The 18,341-nt window shown below is 39.0% G+C and overlaps 1 protein-coding gene across 4 annotated transcripts in view; it reads right to left on the reverse strand.

The window, feature by feature from the left end:
* Window positions 1–1,821: 1,821 nt before the first annotated feature.
* Window positions 1,822–18,341, reverse strand: part of TXNDC16 (thioredoxin domain containing 16) — a 137,173-nt gene continuing 120,653 nt past the window's right edge. For all 4 annotated transcript variants that reach the window (XM_047862816.1, XM_047862814.1, XM_047862815.1 and 1 more), the window contains one exon: window positions 1,822–3,916. In XM_047862816.1, the coding sequence (XP_047718772.1) occupies window positions 3,648–3,916 (269 nt within the window). In that variant the 3' untranslated portion in view covers window positions 1,822–3,647. The remainder of the gene's footprint in view (window positions 3,917–18,341) is intronic.

Raw genomic sequence — 18,341 nt, forward strand, 5'->3', positions numbered from 1 at the left:
AAGAGCTAAGGGCAAGCATGCTTAATACCTATTACAAAATATTTAGGTTCTCTGAGCTCAGGGTTCCTCCCTTGCAGTGCAACCCACTGCCTATATAGGTTTCACCTGGCCCTCTTCTGATGGCACTGTGGGATTGGGGATCAGAGATCTAGTACAAATACTGACCCTCTGATAAATGCTATTACAGTGAGTAATAAAGTCCTTTTTCTCTGATTCAGGAAACTGTGGCACACTAACTTATAATTTGAAGGTAAAGTAAAATCTTAGACTCTTCCAAAGATACATATATCTTTCTGCTTTAGTATTCTATTCTCTGCCAAAGGGGAAACTATTCATGTATCCTGTCTCCCCTTGAAAGGTCTTGTTGAGTTCCTTTGGTTACCTTCTCTGATGGGTGTTAAGGAAAATTATGATTTATGGGGCACCTGGGTGGTTCAGTTGTTAGAGCATCTGACTTCAGCTCAGGACATGATCTTGTGGTTTGTGGCTTCCAGCCCTGCATCAGGCTCTGTGCTGACAGCTCAGAGCCTGGAACCTCCTTCAGATTCTGTGTCTCCCTCTCACTCTGCCCCTCTCCTACTCATGTTGTGTCTCTTTCTCTCTCAAAAATAAATAAACATTAAAAAATTCTAATTCTGATTTCTTGTTGTTAGGATGGGGTAACATTCTCTTGCAGCTTTCTACATCTTAAGGGGAGACACAGCTCCCAAGGTATACCTATTTGATTACTTTCTATTGCCAAAGATAGACACTTACTGATTTGTAAAGTCTATTGTTCTGCTAATGTACATGTTTAGCTTTTTAAAGCAGCATAAGCTCAGATGAGGAACTCTAAGAATTTTGAAAAACTGTTCATGGGATGTTTTATCACAGAGCTGGAGGCAGTGGACTAAGAATGCTGACCTTCCAGCATAGGTGAGGCCAGAGAGGGTGAAAGAATCTGATTCATGAGAGACATTCTGCAGAATGTACATGTGAAGTGGCCACCAAGTCTTCTAGAAGACTGGGTTGTGTGTGGGGGCGACATTTAGGAAAACTATAACCACTTGGGTGTTAGAGAGAGGGCTTTTGAAGCTCTCAAAAATGAACAGGAGTATATGACAGAAAACCCTGAAAAGGATACAAAGAACAGATAGAAGAACAGCAAGTGGTATTGTGAGAAAACTCACTACATTCACTCTCACTTTCTGGTAAACAGAATCTAGATTTTTTTCTTTCTTTTTTTTTTTTTTTTAATGTTTACTTATTTACTTTGAGGAAGAGAGCACAAGGGGAGGGGCAGGAGAGAGGAAGAGAGAGAATCCCAAGCAGGCTCCATGCTGTCATGCAGAGCCTGATGTAGGGCTCCATCTCATGAATTGGGAGATCATGATCTGAGCTGAAATCAAGAGCTGAACACCAACTGACTGAGCCACCCACGTGCCCCCAGAATCTAGATTTCTTTTGTGAGATTTTCACTTTTGTGAAAGTCTGGTTAGGGCTCCCAATTAAAGTGCCCACTCTTCCCCTATCCAAGTTTCCCAGGATGCCCTGAGTCACAAAAGATAGAAAAGCAGTTGGAACTGATTCATCACTGAGCTGTTAGTTTCTCATACATCGATCCTAGAACAGCCTTGGTTCCCATCTTCTTAAAATGTGGCTTAATTTTTCCTCTAACTCTGTGAATTACCCAATATTCCCATTTTGCTTAAGTTTCTGTTACCTGCAACCAAAGAAACCCAACTGATACAGGGTAATACAGGTCAATTGATAATACAGTATCCATTGATACAGGTCCAACAGAGGACATGACGGAGGTCAAAGGAAGCTTTTGAACATAGGTAGCCTGAAATCTTGATACTTTATTTGAAATTATTAAAAGAACATGTCAACAACTGTCAAATTGGGTATGGTACAATAATCGATTTTATGTTTCTGTGTGCTTATAGTTAATTAGCATTTTCTAATGGTTAGGCTAGTGTTATTTTATTGCTACAACTATAATTAGAGTTCATTCTCAAATCTCCCATGTTAGAAATCAAAACAAATGAGAATGAACTGAAATAATATCCATTACATGCTACGGGAAAAATATCAAGAAGGGGGTGCCAACAGTAGCAAATGATCTATGTTACAATGAAATATAGCTATTTTTGCTTTTTAAGATTCTATTTATGAACCCAATTGTACTAGGCAAACTGTATGTGCAGAAAATTTCAAGAACCAGATACCCCAAGGAGGTATTAAAAGGGAGAAATATAGTGGAGCGCAAAGTACGATGTTCTCAACAAATGTCTCAAAAATATGCACCAAGCAAAAATGAGACAAACTGCTACAAACAGATCACCCTGACAAGTAAGTGCTTTTGGAATGAAAAATTAATTTTTTGGCTAATCTTTCCCTCTCATTATATAGATGAGGCTCTATGGCTTCTCCTCTCCATTATATAGATGAGGGAGACCAAATGATTTTTCCAAAGCTTACAAAGGTACATTTCACACATGACTTAGATCGGGGAGCCTTTTTGTGAAGAGGATAGCAGAATGTTTAAATTCTCTTCAACTTAGCAATATAACTTGTAGAATTAAGAGGTTTTAAGATTCTCTTATATACATTTTTATATATTATAAACATACAAGGTTATATAGATTATCATACACAACTATATATAATGTATATAATTGTGTGTGTGTGTGTGTGTGTGTGTGTGTGTGTACATCTCATCCTGAGTCCTTTTTAGTGTTATCTCATTACTGTTCAAAAATATAAAAAAGAATTTATAATAAAAGATATGGTTGTGTTCAGATATAATTGGGATAAGACTACCTAATATGTATTTATCTTTAATATCCAAGATTTTTTTCAAATATAACTAAGCAGAATAAGAACATTCTACCACAGGTTAGTTTCAAACAAGATTACTCAACCTTGGCGCTACTGATATTTGGGCAGGATAATTCTTTGTTGTGAGGGGCTGTCCAATGCATGATAGGGTATCTAGCAGCATCCGTGGCCTCTACCCACCCCTAGATGCTAGTAATACCCCTAGTCACAAGCAAAAATGTCTCTTGACATTGCAAAATGTCCCCTCGGGGCAAAACTCCTTGGTTTAAAAACACTGGTTTTAACATCATGTCTACAACAAAGCAAATACAACTTCCAGCTGTATGATAACACTCTGAAGTCAACTATGATTAACCTAGAGTTAAATTTTTATTCTAATTCAAAATATATCATGGCTAGACCTAAGTTAAATTAATTATACCAGTTTTTGTCTAAAGCTGAACTTCCAATACAGTAGTCAGTCACTAGTCACATCGGAAGGGAGATGCACAGTGAGGGTGAAATACGCACTGGATTTTGAAGACTTGACAGAAAAAAAAGAAGGTAAAAATATTGTAATTTTATGTTAACTGAGCTAGTTTGGGTATACTTGGTGAAATATTAAAATTAATTTCATCTGCTTTTACTTTTTTTAAAGGTGCTACTATAAAATTCTAAGTTACATATATGGCTCACATTATATTTCCATTCGACAACAATGGCCTAGAGACTGGAAGTGATTTAGTATTAATTTATAATAAATTCTTCAGTCTACCAAATAAGCTACAAAGACTTTGTAAAGCTCTCCACAGCCCTATGAAACCAGCTCATAACTCTTTTGAGCATCACAATTCTTTATTGTCATGCCTAAATGATTTGTCTCCTTCTTTAAACCAATTACTTCTATTCCAATGCTTTATTCTCAGTGTTTCAACTGGTTCTTTTCTGATTGTTGATTTATCTTCATGTTGTTTTTTATCATTCTTTTGCATGTTAGTTTCTTTTGTACACTCAGGCTCTTTCCTTGTGGGATGTTGAGATGCTGCGGCATCCATCATACTTAGAAAATCATAAGCAGGAAGAGGAGGTTTCCATTCCTGAGCAGGTAAAATTGCTGAAAGGAAGATACAACCAAAGGTTAATAATAACATCATCATACAGATACATTATAAAATATATTATTTTGAAAAATATATGTGTAAGAGTAAAGGCTTTATCAGTTTTTACTTATCTAAACAAAACTAGATTTTGTCATTGTCTAAGAAACTTGATACATCTGTCATTACTAGCCATTTTCATTTTTTATATTATATTTGCAAACTATTCTATTCTAAATAAAAGTTAGTATTAATAGAAAAAAATAAGGTCCAGAATCTCCCTGCTAGTTAACCCTTGTTGAGGTTAAAAAAAAAAAAAAATAGCAATGTGGTAATGAGATTACATACAGATACAAGTTAAAATGAAGGAGTTGCGGCAAGATGGCGGCTTAGGAGGACGCTGGGCTCACCGCACGTCCTGCTGATCACTTAGATTCCATCTACACCTGCCTAAATAACCCAGAAAACCGCCAGAGGATTAGCAGAACAGAGTCGCCGGAGCCAAACGCAGACGAGAGGCCCACGGAAGAGGGTAGGAAGGGCGGCGAGGCGGTGCGCGCTCCACGGACTGGCGGGAGGGAGCCGGGGCGGAGGGGCGGCTCGCCGGCCAAGCAGAGCCCCCGAGTCGGGCTTGCAAAAGCGGAGGGGCCGGGCGGACTGTGTTCCGACAGCAAGCGCGACTTAGCGTCTGGGAGGACATAAGTTAGCAGCTCTGCTCGGAAAGCGGGAAGGCTGGAGGACAAAGGGAGGGAGAGCTGCTGAGCCCCCTGACAACAGAGCTCAGTTTGGTGGGGAACAAAGGCGCTCGCCAGCGCCATCTCCCCCGCCCATCCCCCAGCCGAAATCCCAAAGGGAACCGGTTCCTGCCAGGGAACTTGCTCGCTCCGCGCAAACACCCAACTCTGCGCTTCTGCGGAGCCAAACCTCCGGCAGCGGATCTGACTCCCTCCCGCTGCCACAGGGCCCCTCCTGAAGTGGATCACCTAAGGAGAAGCGATCTAAGCCTGCCCCTCCTGCCCCCGAGCACCTTGCCTACCCACCCCAGCTAATACGCCAGATCCCCAGCATCACAAGCCTGGCAGGGTGCAAGTAGCCCAGACGAGCCACACCACCCCACAGTGAATCCCGCCCCAGGAGAGGGGAAGAGAAGGCACACACCAGTCTGACTGTGGCCCCAGCGGTGGGCTGGGGGCAGACATCAGGTCTGACTGCGGCCCCGCCCACCAACTCCAGGTATACACCACAGCACAGGGGAAGTGCCCTGCAGGTCCTCACCACGCCAGGGACTATCCAAAATGACCAAGCGGAAGAACTCCCCTCAGAAGAATCTCCAGGAAATAACAACAGCTAATGAGCTAATCAAAAAGGATTTAAATAATATAACAGAAAGTGAATTTAGAATAATAGTCATAAAATTAATCGCTGGGCTTGAAAACAGTATACAGGACAGCAGAGAATCTCTTGCTACAGAGATCAAGGGACTAAGGAACAGTCACGAGGAGCTGAAAAACGCTTTAAACGAAATGCATAACAAAATGGAAACCACCACAGCTCGGCTTGAAGAGGCAGAGGAGAGAATAGGTGAACTAGAAGATAAAGTTATGGAAAAAGAGGAAGCTGAGAAAAAGAGAGATAAAAAAATCCAGGAGTATGAGGGGAAAATTAGAGAATTAAGTGATACACTAAAAAGAAATAATATACGCATAATTGGTATCCCAGAGGAGGAAGAGAGAGGGAAAGGTGCTGAAAGGGTACTTGAAGAAATCATAGCTGAGAACTTCCCTGAACTGGGGAAGGAAAAAGGCATTGAAATCCAAGAGGCACAGAGAACTCCCTTCAGACGTAACTTGAATCGATCTTCTGCACGACATATCATAGTGAAACTGGCAAAATACAAGGATAAAGAGAAAATTCTGAAAGCAGCAAGGGGTAAACGTGCCCTCACATATAAAGGGAGACCTATAAGACTCGTGACTGATCTCTCTTTTGAAACTTGGCAGGCCAGAAAGAATTGGCAAGAGATTTTCAGGGTGCTAGACAGAAAAAATATGCAGCCAAGAATCCTTTATCCAGCAAGTCTGTCATTTAGAATAGAAGGAGAGATAAAGGTCTTCCCAAACAAACAAAAACTGAAGGAATTTGTCACCACTAAACCAGCCCTACAAGAGATCCTAAGGGGGACCCTGTGAGACAAAGTCCCAGAGACATCACTATAAGCATAAAACATACAGACATCACAATGACTCTAAACCCGTATCTTTCTATAATAACACTGAATGTAAATGGATTAAATGCGCCAACCAAAAGACATAGGGTATCAGAATGGATAAAAAAACAAGACCCATCTATTTGCTGTCTACAAGAGACTCATTTTAGACCTGAGGACACCTTTAGATTGAGAGTGAGGGGATGGAGAACTATTTATCATGCGACTGGAAGCCAAAAGAAAGCTGGAGTAGCCATACTTCTATCAGACAAACTAGACTTTAAATTAAAGGCTGTAACAAGAGATGAAGAAGGACATTATATAATAGTTACAGGGTCTATCCATCAGGAAGAGCTAACAATTATCAATGTCTATGCACCGAATACCGGAGCCCCCAAATATATAAAACAATTACTCATAAACATAAGCAACCTTATTGATAAGAATGTGGTAATTGCAGGGGACTTTAATACACCACTTACAGAAATGGATAGATCAACTAGACACACGGTCAATAAAGAAACAAGGGCCCTGAATGAGACATTGGATGAGATGGACTTGACAGATATATTTAGAACTCTGCATCCCAAAGCAACAGAATATACTTTCTTCTCGAGTGCACATGGAACATTCTCCAAGATAGATCATATACTGGGTCACAAAACAGCCCTTCATAAGTTTACAAGAATTGAAATTATACCATGCTTACTTTCAGACCACAATGCCATGAAGCTTGAAATCAACCACAGGAAAAAGTCTGGAAAACCTCCAAAAGCATGGAGGTTAAACAACACCCTACTAACGAATGAGTGGGTCAACCAGGCAATTAGAGAAGAAATTAAAAAATATATGGAAACAAACGAAAATGAAAATACAACAATCCAAACGCTTTGGGACGCAGCAAAGGCAGTCCTGAGAGGAAAATACATTGCAGTCCAGGCCTATCTCAAGAAACAAGAAAAATCCCAAATACAAAATCTAACAGCACACCTAAAGGAACTAGAAGCAGAACAGCAAAGGCAGCCTAAGCCCAGCAGAAGAAGAGAAATAATAAAGATCAGAGCAGAAATAAACAATATAGAAACTAAAAAAACTGTAGAGCAGATCAACGAAACCAAGAGTTGGTTTTTTGAAAAAATAAACAAAATTGACAAACCTCTAGCCAGGCTTCTCAAAAAGAAAAGGGAGATGACCCAAATAGATAAAATCATGAATGAAAATGGAACTATTACAACCAATCCCTCAGAGATACAAACAATTATCAGGGAATACTATGAAAACTTATATGCCAACAAATTGGACAACCTGGAAGAAATGGACGAATTCCTGAACACCCACACGCTTCCAAAACTCAATCAGGAGGAAATAGAAAGCTTGAACAGACCCATAACCAGCGAAGAAATTGAATCGGTTATCAAAAATCTCCCAACAAATAAGAGTCCAGGACCAGATGGCTTCCCAGGGGAGTTCTACCAGACGTTTAAAGCAGAGATAATACCTATCCTTCTCAAGCTATTCCAAGAAATAGAAAGGGAAGGAAAACTTCCAGACTCATTCTATGAAGCCAGTATTACTTTGATTCCTAAACCAGACAGAGACCCAGTAAAAAAAGAGAACTACAGGCCAATATCCCTGATGAATATGGATGCAAAAATTCTCAATAAGATACTAGCAAATCGAATTCAACGGCATATAAAAAGAATTATTCACCATGATCAAGTGGGATTCATTCCTGGGATGCAGGGCTGGTTCAACATTCGCAAATCAATCAATGTGATACATCACATTAATAAAAAAAGAGAGAAGAACCATATGATCCTGTCAATCGATGCAGAAAAGGCCTTCGACAAAATCCAGCACCCTTTCTTAATAAAAACCCTTGAGAAAGTCGGGATAGAAGGAACATACTTAAAGATCATAAAAGCCATTTATGAAAAGCCCACAGCTAACATCATCCTCAACGGGGAAAAACTGAAAGCTTTTTCCCTGAGATCAGGAACACGACAAGGATGCCCACTCTCACCGCTGCTGTTTAACATAGTGCTGGAAGTTCTAGCATCAGCAATCAGACAACAAAAGGAAATCAAAGGCATCAAAATTGGCAAAGATGAAGTCAAGCTTTCGCTTTTTGCAGATGACATGATATTATACATGGAAAATCCGATAGACTCCACCAAAAGTCTGCTAGAACTGATACAGGAATTCAGCAAAGTTGCAGGCTACAAAATCAATGTACAGAAATCAGTTGCATTCTTATACACTAACAATGAAGCAACAGAAAGACAAATAAAGAAACTGATCCCATTCACAATTGCACCAAGAAGCATAAAATACCTAGGAATAAATCTAACCAAAGATGTAAAGGATCTGTATGCTGAAAACTATAGAAAGCTTCTGAAGGAAATTGAAGAAGATTTAAAGAAATGGAAAGACATTCCCTGCTCATGGATTGGAAAAATAAATATTGTCAAAATGTCAATACTACCCAAAGCTATCTACACATTCAATGCAATCCCAATCAAAATTGCACCAGCATTCTTCTCGAAACTAGAACAAGCAATCCTAAAATTCATATGGAACCACAAAAGGCCCCGAATAGCCAAAGGAATTTTGAAGAAGAAGACCAAAGCAGGAGGCATCACAATCCCAGACTTTAGCCTCTACTACAAAGCTGTCATCATCAAGACAGCATGGTATTGGCACCAAAACAGACACATAGACCAATGGAATAGAATAGAAACCCCAGAACTAGACCCACAAACGTATGGCCAACTCATCTTTGACAAAGCAGGAAAGAACATCCAATGGAAAAAAGACAGCCTCTTTAACAAATGGTGCTGGGAGAACTGGACAGCAACATGCAGAAGGTTGAAACTAGACCACTTTCTCACACCATTCACAAAAATAAACTCAAAATGGATAAAGGACCTGAATGTGAGACAGGAAACCATCAAAACCTTAGAGGAGAAAGCAGGAAAAGACCTCTCTGACCTCAGCCGTAGCAATCTCTTACTCGACACATCCCCAAAGGCAAGGGAATTAAAAGCAAAAGTGAATTACTGGGACCTTATGAAGATAAAAAGCTTCTGCACAGCAAAGGAAACAACCAACAAAACTAAAAGGCAACCAACGGAATGGGAAAAGATATTTGCAAATGACATATCGGACAAAGGGCTAGTATCCAAAATCTATAAAGAGCTCACCAAACTCCACACCCGAAAAACAAATAACCCAGTGAAGAAATGGGCAGAAAACATGAATAGACACTTCTCTAAAGAAGACATCCGGATGGCCAACAGACACATGAAAAGATGTTCAGCGTCGCTCCTTATCAGGGAAATACAAATCAAAACCACACTCAGGTATCACCTCACGCCAGTCAGAGTGGCCAAAATGAACAAATCAGGAGACTATAGATGCTGGAGAGGATGTGGAGAAACGGGAACCCTCTTGCACTGTTGGTGGGAATGCAAATTGGTGCAGCCGCTCTGGAAAGCAGTGTGGAGGTTCCTCAGAAAATTAAAAATAGACCTACCCTATGACCCAGCAATAGCACTGCTAGGAATTTATCCAAGGGATACAGGAGCACTGATGCATAGGGCCACTTGTACCCCAATGTTCATAGCAGCACTCTCAACAATAGCCAAATTATGGAAAGAGCCTAAATGTCCATCAACTGATGAATGGATAAAGAAATTGTGGTTTATATACACAATGGAATATTACATGGCAATGAGAAAAAATGAAATATGGCCTTTTGTAGCAACGTGGATGGAACTGGAGAGTGTGATGCTAAGTGAAATAAGCCATACAGAGAAAGACAGATACCATATGGTCTCACTCTTATGTGGATCCTGAGAAACTTAACAGGAACCCATGGGGGAGGGGAAGGAAAAAAAAAAAAAAAGAGGTTAGAAAGGGAGAGAGCCAAAGCATAAGAGACTGTTAAAAACTGAGAACAAACTGAGGGTTGATGGGGGGTGGGAGGGAGGAGAGGGTGGGTGATGGGTATTGAGGAGGGCACCTTTTGGGATGAGCACTGGGTGTTTTATGGAAACCAATTTGTCAATAAATTTCAGGAAAAAAAAAAAAAAAAATGAAAAAGCCTCCTGTTTCCCACCTTACCCAACTTTATCCAAAAAAACTGAAAATTTTTTTAAATTCCAGTATAAATAACATAGTGTTTTATTAGTTTCAGGTATACAATATAGTGATTCATCAATTCTACACATTACTCTCTGCTCATCTTGCTAAGTGTACTCTTAATCCCTTTACCTAGTTCACCCATCCCTCCACCCACCTTCCCTCTGGTAATCATCAGTTTGTTCTCTGTAATTAAGAGTCTGTTTTTTGGTTTGTCTCTTTTTTTCTTCAATTTGTTTCGTTTTTTAAATTCCATATATGAGTGAAGCCATATGGTATTTGTTTTTCTCTGACTTATTTCATTTAGCATTATAACTTCTAGGTCCATCCATGCTGTTGCAAATGGCAAGACTTATTTCTTTATGGCTGAGTAATATTCCATTGTTTATATATATACCACATCCTCAATTATCCATTTATCTATCAATAAACAGCTTGCTTCCATAGTTTGGCTGTTGTAAATAATGCTGCAATAAACATAAATGCTGCATATATCTTTTTGAATTAGCATTTTCATATTTCATGGGTAAATACCCTATAGCGGAATTACTGAATCATACGGTCTTCTATTTTTTTTTTTAAATTTTTTGGAGACCCTCCATGCTGTTTTCCAAAGGGGATGCTCCAGTTTGTAATCCACCAACAATGCATGAGGGTTCTTTATTCTCTGCATCCTCATCAATACTTGTTGTTTCTTGTGTTTTTTATTTTAGCCATCCTGACAGGTGTGAGGTGATATTTCATTATGGTTTTGATTTGCATTTCTCTGATGATTAGTGATGTTGAGCATCTTTTCATGGGTTTGTTGACCATCTGGATGTCTTCTTTGGAGAACTATCTGTTCATGTCTTCTGCCCATATTTTAATTGCATTATTTGGTTTTTTGGTGCTGAGTTGCATAAGTTCTTTATATTTTTTGGATATTAACCCTTTCTCAGACATGTCATTTGTGAATGTCTTCTCCCATTCAGTAGACTGTCTTTTAGTTTTGTTGACTGTTTCCTATGCTATGCAGAAGCTTTTTATTTTGGTGGGTCCCCATAGTTTATTTTTGTTTTTGTTTCCCTTGCCCTAGGAGACATTATTAGAAAAATGTTGCTATGGGTAATGTCAAAGAGGTTATTCCCTTTGCTCTCTTCTAGAATTTTTATGGTTTCAGGCATCACATTTAAGCCCTAATCCATTTCGAGTTTATTTTTGTGTGTGGTGTGAGAAAGTAGTCCAGTTTCATTCTTTTGCATGTAGCTGTCCAGTTTCCCAACACCATTGTTGAAGAGACTATCTTTTTCTCATTACATATTCTCACCTCCTTTGTCAAAGATTAATTGACCACATGATTGCAGGTTTATTTTTGGGCTATCTATTCTGTTTCATTGATCTGTGTGTCTATTTTTATGCCAGTACCATACTGTTGTGGTTACCACAGCTTTGTAGTACATCTTGAAATCTGGGATTGTGATACCTCCAGTTTTATTCTTTCACGAGATTGCTTTAGCTGTTTCAGGGTCTTTTTTTCTGGTTCCATACACATTTGAGGGCTGTTCTAGTTCTGTGAAAAATGATATTGCTATTTGGTTTGGGATTACATTAAAATCTGAAGATTGCTTTGGGTAGTATGGACATTTTAACAATACTAATTCTTCTAACCCACAAGCATGGCACATCTTTCCATTTGTTTATGTTGTCTTTTTTCATCAATGTTTTATAGTTTTCATAGTATAGTTCTTTTACCTCCTTGGTTAAGTTTACTTCCAGGTATTTTATTATTTTTGGTGAAATTTTAAACGGGATTGTTTTCTTACTATCTCTTTCTACTACTTCATTGTTACTGTACAGAAATGCAATGGATTTCAATATATTGACTTTGTATCTTGCAACCTTATGGAATTCATTGATCGGTTTTTTAACGGAGTCTTTAGGGTTTTCTACATATAGGATCATGTCATCTACAAGTAGTGACAGATTTACTTCTTCCTTAGCAATATGGATGCCTTTTATTTCTTTTTGTCTCATTGCTGTGGTTAGGACTTCTAGTACCATGCTGAATAAAAGAGGTGACAGTGGACATCCTTTCTTTTTCCTACTCTTAGAGGAAAAGCTCTCAGTTTTTCACTGAGTTCAATGATGTTAACTGTAGGTTTTTCATATACAGACTTTATTATGTTGAGGTATGTTCCCTGTAAACTTACTTTGTTGAGACTTTTTATCATGAATGCATGTTATGATTTGTGAAATGGTTTTTTTTTGTTTTTTTGTTTTTTTTTTTGCATCTACTGAAGTGATCATATGGTTTTTATCCTTGGTCTTGTTGATGTGATGCATCACACTGATGATAATTTGTGGATATTGAACCATCCTTGATCCCAGGAATAAATCCCACTTGATCACGGTGAATACTTTTCTTAATGTATTTTTGAATTCTGTTTGCTAATACTTTGTTGAGGATTTTTGTATCTATGTTCATCAGAGCTTTGGCCTATAGTTCCTTTTTGTAGGGTCTTTATCTGATTTTGACATCGTGGTAATGCTGGCCTCCTAGAATGAATTTGAAAGCTTTCCTAACTCTTCTATTTTTTGCAATATTTTGAGAACAAGGTATTAACTTCCTTAAATGTTTGGTAGAATTCACCTGTGTAGCCGTCTGGTCCTGGATTTTTGTTTGTTGGGAGTCTTTGATTATTGACTCATTTTCATTGCTGATAATCAGTCTGTTCAATTTTTCTGTTTCTCCCTGATTCAGTTCTGGGAGGTTCTAGGTATGTAGGAATTTGTCTATTTCTTCTAAGTTGTCCAATTTGATAGCATATGATTTTTCATAATATTCTCTTATAATCCTTTGTATTTCTGTGGTGTCGATTGTTATTTTGCCTCTATCATTTCTGATTTTATGTGTTTGAGTCCTCTCACTTTTTTTTTCCTCCCATGATCTGGCTAAACGTTTATCAATTTTGTTGATCTTTTCAAAGAACTAGCTCCTGGTTTCACTGATTTTTTTTTTTTTTTTTTTAGCTTTTCTGTACTTTATATGGGCTCTGATCTTTATTATTTCCTTCCTTCTACTGGTTTTGGGTTTTGTTTGTTCTTTTTCTAGTTTCTTTAGGTGAAAGATTAGTTTGAGATTTTTCTTGCTTCTTGAGGTGGGCCTGTATTGCTCTAAACTTCCCTTTTAGAACAACTTTTGCTGCATCCCAAAGATTCTGGACCATTATGTTTTCATTTTCGTTGTCTGTCTATATTTATTTCCATTCTCTCTGTATTTATTTCCTTTTTGGTTTCTTGGTTGGCCCATTCATTGTTTAATAGCATGTTACTTAACCTCCAGGTAGTTGTATTCTTCCATATTTTTTCTTGTAACTGACTTCTAGTTTCATAGGGTTGTGGTCAGAATAGACACATAGTATTATGACTTCAGTCTTTTTTAATTTATTGAGACTTGTTGTGTGGCCTAATATGTGCTCTATTCTGGAGAATGTTTCATGTGCACTTGAAGAGAATGTGAATTCTGCTGTTTTAGGATAGAATGTTCTGAATATCTGTTAGATCCATCTGGTCCAATGTGTCATCCAAAGCCAATGTTTCCTTGTTGATTTTCTGTTTGGGTGATCTATCCATTGACGTAAGTGAGGTGTTAAAGTTCCCTACTATTATTGTATTACTCTCAATTACTTCCTTTATGTTTGTTACTAGCTGCTTTATGTATTTGGGTGCTCCCATGTTGATGTATAAATATTTATCATTGTTTATATCTTCTTGGATTGTTTTTTTAATGAATATATAGTGTCCTTTTTTTGGTCTGTTGTTATAATCTGTTTTAAAGTCCATTTTGTATTATATGCCTATTGCTACCCTGGCTTTCTTTTCACTTCCATTTGCATGATAAATGCTTTTCTGTCAGTTCACTTTCAATCTCCATGTGTCTTTAGGTTTGAAATGAGTCTCTTATAGGTAGCATATAGATGGGTCTTGCTTTTTTTAATCCATTCCCTCACTCTTTTTTTTAAAAAATTTTTTTTTCAATGTTTATTTATTTTTGGGACAGAGAGAGACAGAGCATGAATGGAGGAGGGGCAGAGAGAGAGGGAGACACAGAATCGGAAACAGGCTCCAGGCTCTGAGCCATCAGCCCAGAGCCTGACGCGGGGCTCGAACTCACGGACCGCGAGATCATGACCTGGCTGAAGTCGGACGCTTAACCGACTGCGCCACCCAGGTGCCCCAGTCACTCTTTCTTTTTGAATGTAGCATTTAGTCCATTTACATTCAAGGTAATTATTCATAGGTTGCATTTATTGCCATTTGATACTTGTTTTATGGTTGTTTTAGTAGTTCTTTGTTCCTTTATTCTCTTGCCTTATTCTCTCATGATTTACTGGGTTTCTTTAGTGATATACTTGGATTCCCTTCTCTCTCTGTCTCTGTCTCTCTTTTTTTGCATATCTGTTACTAGTTTTTGACTTGTTGTTACCATTAGGTATATATATATGTAACATCTTATGCATATAGTAGTCTATATTAAGTCTATATTTAGTTTGAACCCATCCTTTACTCTTCCCCACCCATGTTTTAAGTATATGATGTCATACTTCACATCCTTTTATTTTGTGAATCTCCTGATTTTTACATATAAACTTAATTTTACTGCTCTTGTGCTTCCTACTTTTCCTACTCCTGCTCATGGGCTTTCCTTTCCACCCAGAGTCCTGTTTAATATTTTTCATAGGGCTATTTTAATGGTCACGAATTCTTTTAACTTTTGTCTGGGAAACTCTCCTTCTAGTCTAAAAATATTTTTTAACGTTTTTATTCATTTTTTGAGAGACAGAAAGAGATGGTGAGTGGAGGGGGGGCAGAGAGAGAGGGAGACAGAATCTGAAGTAGGCTCTAGGCTCTGAGCTCTCAGCACAGAGCCTGAGGCGGAATTTGAACCCACAAACTGTGAGAGCATGACCCAAGCTGAAGTCGGATGCTTAACTGACTGAGCCACCCAGGCACCCCCTCTCATTCTACTCTAAATGACAGCTTCACTAGATATTCTTGGCACCAGATATTTTCCTTTCAGCACTTTGAATATATCATGCCACTCTCTTGCAGCCTGCAAAATTCCTGCTGAAAAATCTGACAGCCTTATGGGATTTCCCTTGTAGTAACTGTTTTCTTTTCTCTTGCTGATTTTAAAATTCTCAACCAGTACTTTTTGCCATTTTAATTACGTGTCTTGGTGCAGACCTCCTTAGGTTGATTTTGTTGGGGGCTCTCTGTGCCTCCTGGATCTAGATTTGTTTCTTTTCCCAGGTTTGGGAAGTTTTCAGCTGTTATTTCTTCACATAAATTCTCTGCCTGCTTTTCTCTCTCTTCTCTTTCTGAGATCCCTATAATGCAAATGTTATTACACTTGATGGTGTCACTGAGTTCCTTATATCTATTTTCATTTTTCATTATTTTTTCTTTCAGCTTGCTTTCCTCCAAGTTGCCAATCCATTCTTCTGCTTCTTCTAGTCTTCTGTTTATTCCATCTAGTGTATTTTTACTTTGCTATTGAGTTAATCTCTGATTGATTCTTTTTTGTTTTATAGATCTTTGTTAAAGGTCTCTCTGAGGTCCTCCACTCTTTTCTCAAGTCTAGCAAGTATCTTTATGACCATTACTTTAAATTCTCTGTGAGGCATATGACTTATTTCCATTTTGTTTAGCTCTCTTGCTGTGATTTTTGTTCTGTTCTTTCATTTGGGACATATTCTTCTGTCTCATTTTTTCAAACTCTGTTTCATTGTATTAGGAAAGTCAGGTATGTCTCCTGCTTTTGAAAATAGTGGCCTTGTGAAGAAGAGGTACTGTAGTGCCCTGGATTCCAGGGTCCCCTGTTCACCAGAACCTGGTGCTTCATGAATGTTGTTGTGCCTGACTATTGCAGTTGAGCCACTTTTGCTTCAGTGCAGTTGTCTGCAATGACTCTGCCTCTGTGGACAGGGCAATCCCTGTGCTGTTAGTGGGCCAGTCTGGGGCCACCTTGGGCTTCAGCTGAGCCAGAACAGGTATTTGCCAGAGATGCAGTAGCACAGGGCACTTTCCCTGTGTTGTCCACTGAGGAGCTTCTGTTGGTGGGTGGGGCCTGCAGTCTGACCAACTGGTTTCCCCCAGCCCACTGCTGGGGCTGCATTTGGACTGGTGTTTGTGGTTATCTTCTTCTCTCTCCAAGACCAGCTGGACCACTTTGAAGTGGTGCTGGTCCCTGTCACAGCTGCTGGTACACTGCCATGCTTGTGGCACCACTTTGGATAGGCTCTAGCCAAAGGCATATTGGAGGGGCATGTCCACTGGAGAATGCAAAGGAGGATTAGTAAGTTAGGTGGAGAGTGTTGGCACTGAGCTGTTTCCCCCAGGTGTCATGTATCTAGGCTGGGGGGCGGGCAGGGGAGGGAAGTGGTGCCTGCCAGCTCCTTTTGCTTCCTAGAGAAGTCTCCTAGAGATCCCTGCCACCCCCAGCACACACTGAGATTAGTAAATAAATCTCCTTCTGATATACCCCAAGTGTTTTTCAAACTGCTTCTTATATTCTGTATCTCTGTTTGACTGTTTATTATGCTCTTTAAGGGTGGGGACTCCATCCTCCAAGTTCTCCCAGAGAACCCACTAAATTTTAACATTCTAAGTGTTAAGCCCTGCTGGTTGTAAGAACTTATAAAATTAGGCTTCTCTGGTTTTCAAAGCCAAAATGTGGGGGTTTGTCTTCCCCATGTGGGTTTCCCATGACTGTAGTGTTTTGTGTGACGGTCTGTTTCTCTTTCCTCTGTGAGCCTGCAGGGTCTCTCTCTCCTGAGGATAGTCTTGTGGGTCTCTTTAGCTCCCCACCATGTCTCTGCCCTTTATACCTTCTTTGCCGCCCCTTGTCTACAATTAGCTGTGAAGAGTCTATTCTGACAGTTTTTGAGTCATTTTCTGGGTTTTTACATTGATGTGGGTGTTATCTAGTTGTATCCATGGGATGAGGTAAATTTAGCATCTTCTTCTTGTCATTTTCCCAAGAAGTTCCCCTGTAACTATTTCTTATGAATCATTACAGAATTTTTTTTTTGGAACAAACACATTTATTGTTTAGACAAGTATTCCTTTACATTTTAAAGCATTTCGTTTTTGAAACTTTTTTTTTCTTAAATTTCAGTGTATTTGACACACACAGTTACATTACGTTCAGGTGTGTAACATATTGATTCAATAAATTTTTACGTTATGCTACACTCACCATAAGTGTAGTTACCATCTCTCACCACGTAATTCCATTAAAATAGCATTGACTATATTCCCTATGCTATACCTTTCCATCCCCATGACTTATTCATTCCATAGCTGGAAGCCTGTATCTCCCACTTACCTTCACCTGTTTTTTCCCATCCCCCCTTTACCCTTCCTCTCAGGCAACCATCAGTTTGTTCTCTGTAGTTATACGTCTAGGCTTTTTCCTTGTTCATTAGTTTTGTTCTTCAGATTTCACATAGAAGTGGAATCATATGGTATCTGTCTTTCTCTGACTTATTTCCCTTAGTGCAATACCCTTTAAGTCCATCCATGTTGGTGAGCATGTGGAAAAAAAAGAACCCTTGTGGAGTATTGGTGGGAATGTAAACTGGTTCAGCCAATGTGGAAAACATTGGAAAACATCTCAAAAAATTTAAATGGATGGCACAAGAACAGACATTCAGATCAATGGAACAGAATAGAGAACCTAGAAGTGGACCCACAAATGTATGGCCAACTAATCTTTTACAAAGCAGGAAAGAATATCCAATGGAATAAAGACAGTGGTGCTGGGAAAACTGGACAGCAACATGCAAAAGAATGAACCTGGACAACTTTCTTACACCATACACAAAAATAAACTCAAAATGGATGAAAGACCTCAATGTAAGACAGGAAGCCATCAAAATCCTTGAGGAGAAAGCAGGCAAAAACCTCTTTGATCTTGGCTGCAGCAACTTCTTACTCAATATGTCTCCGGAGGCAAGGGAAACAAAAGCAAAAATGAACTACTGAGACCTCATCAAAATAAAAAGCTTCTGCTTTTTATTAAAAGCGAAGAAAACAATCAGCAAAACTAA

This window comes from Prionailurus viverrinus, chromosome B3, assembly GCF_022837055.1.
Source record: "Prionailurus viverrinus isolate Anna chromosome B3, UM_Priviv_1.0, whole genome shotgun sequence".
NCBI classification, from domain to species: Eukaryota; Metazoa; Chordata; class Mammalia; order Carnivora; family Felidae; genus Prionailurus; species Prionailurus viverrinus.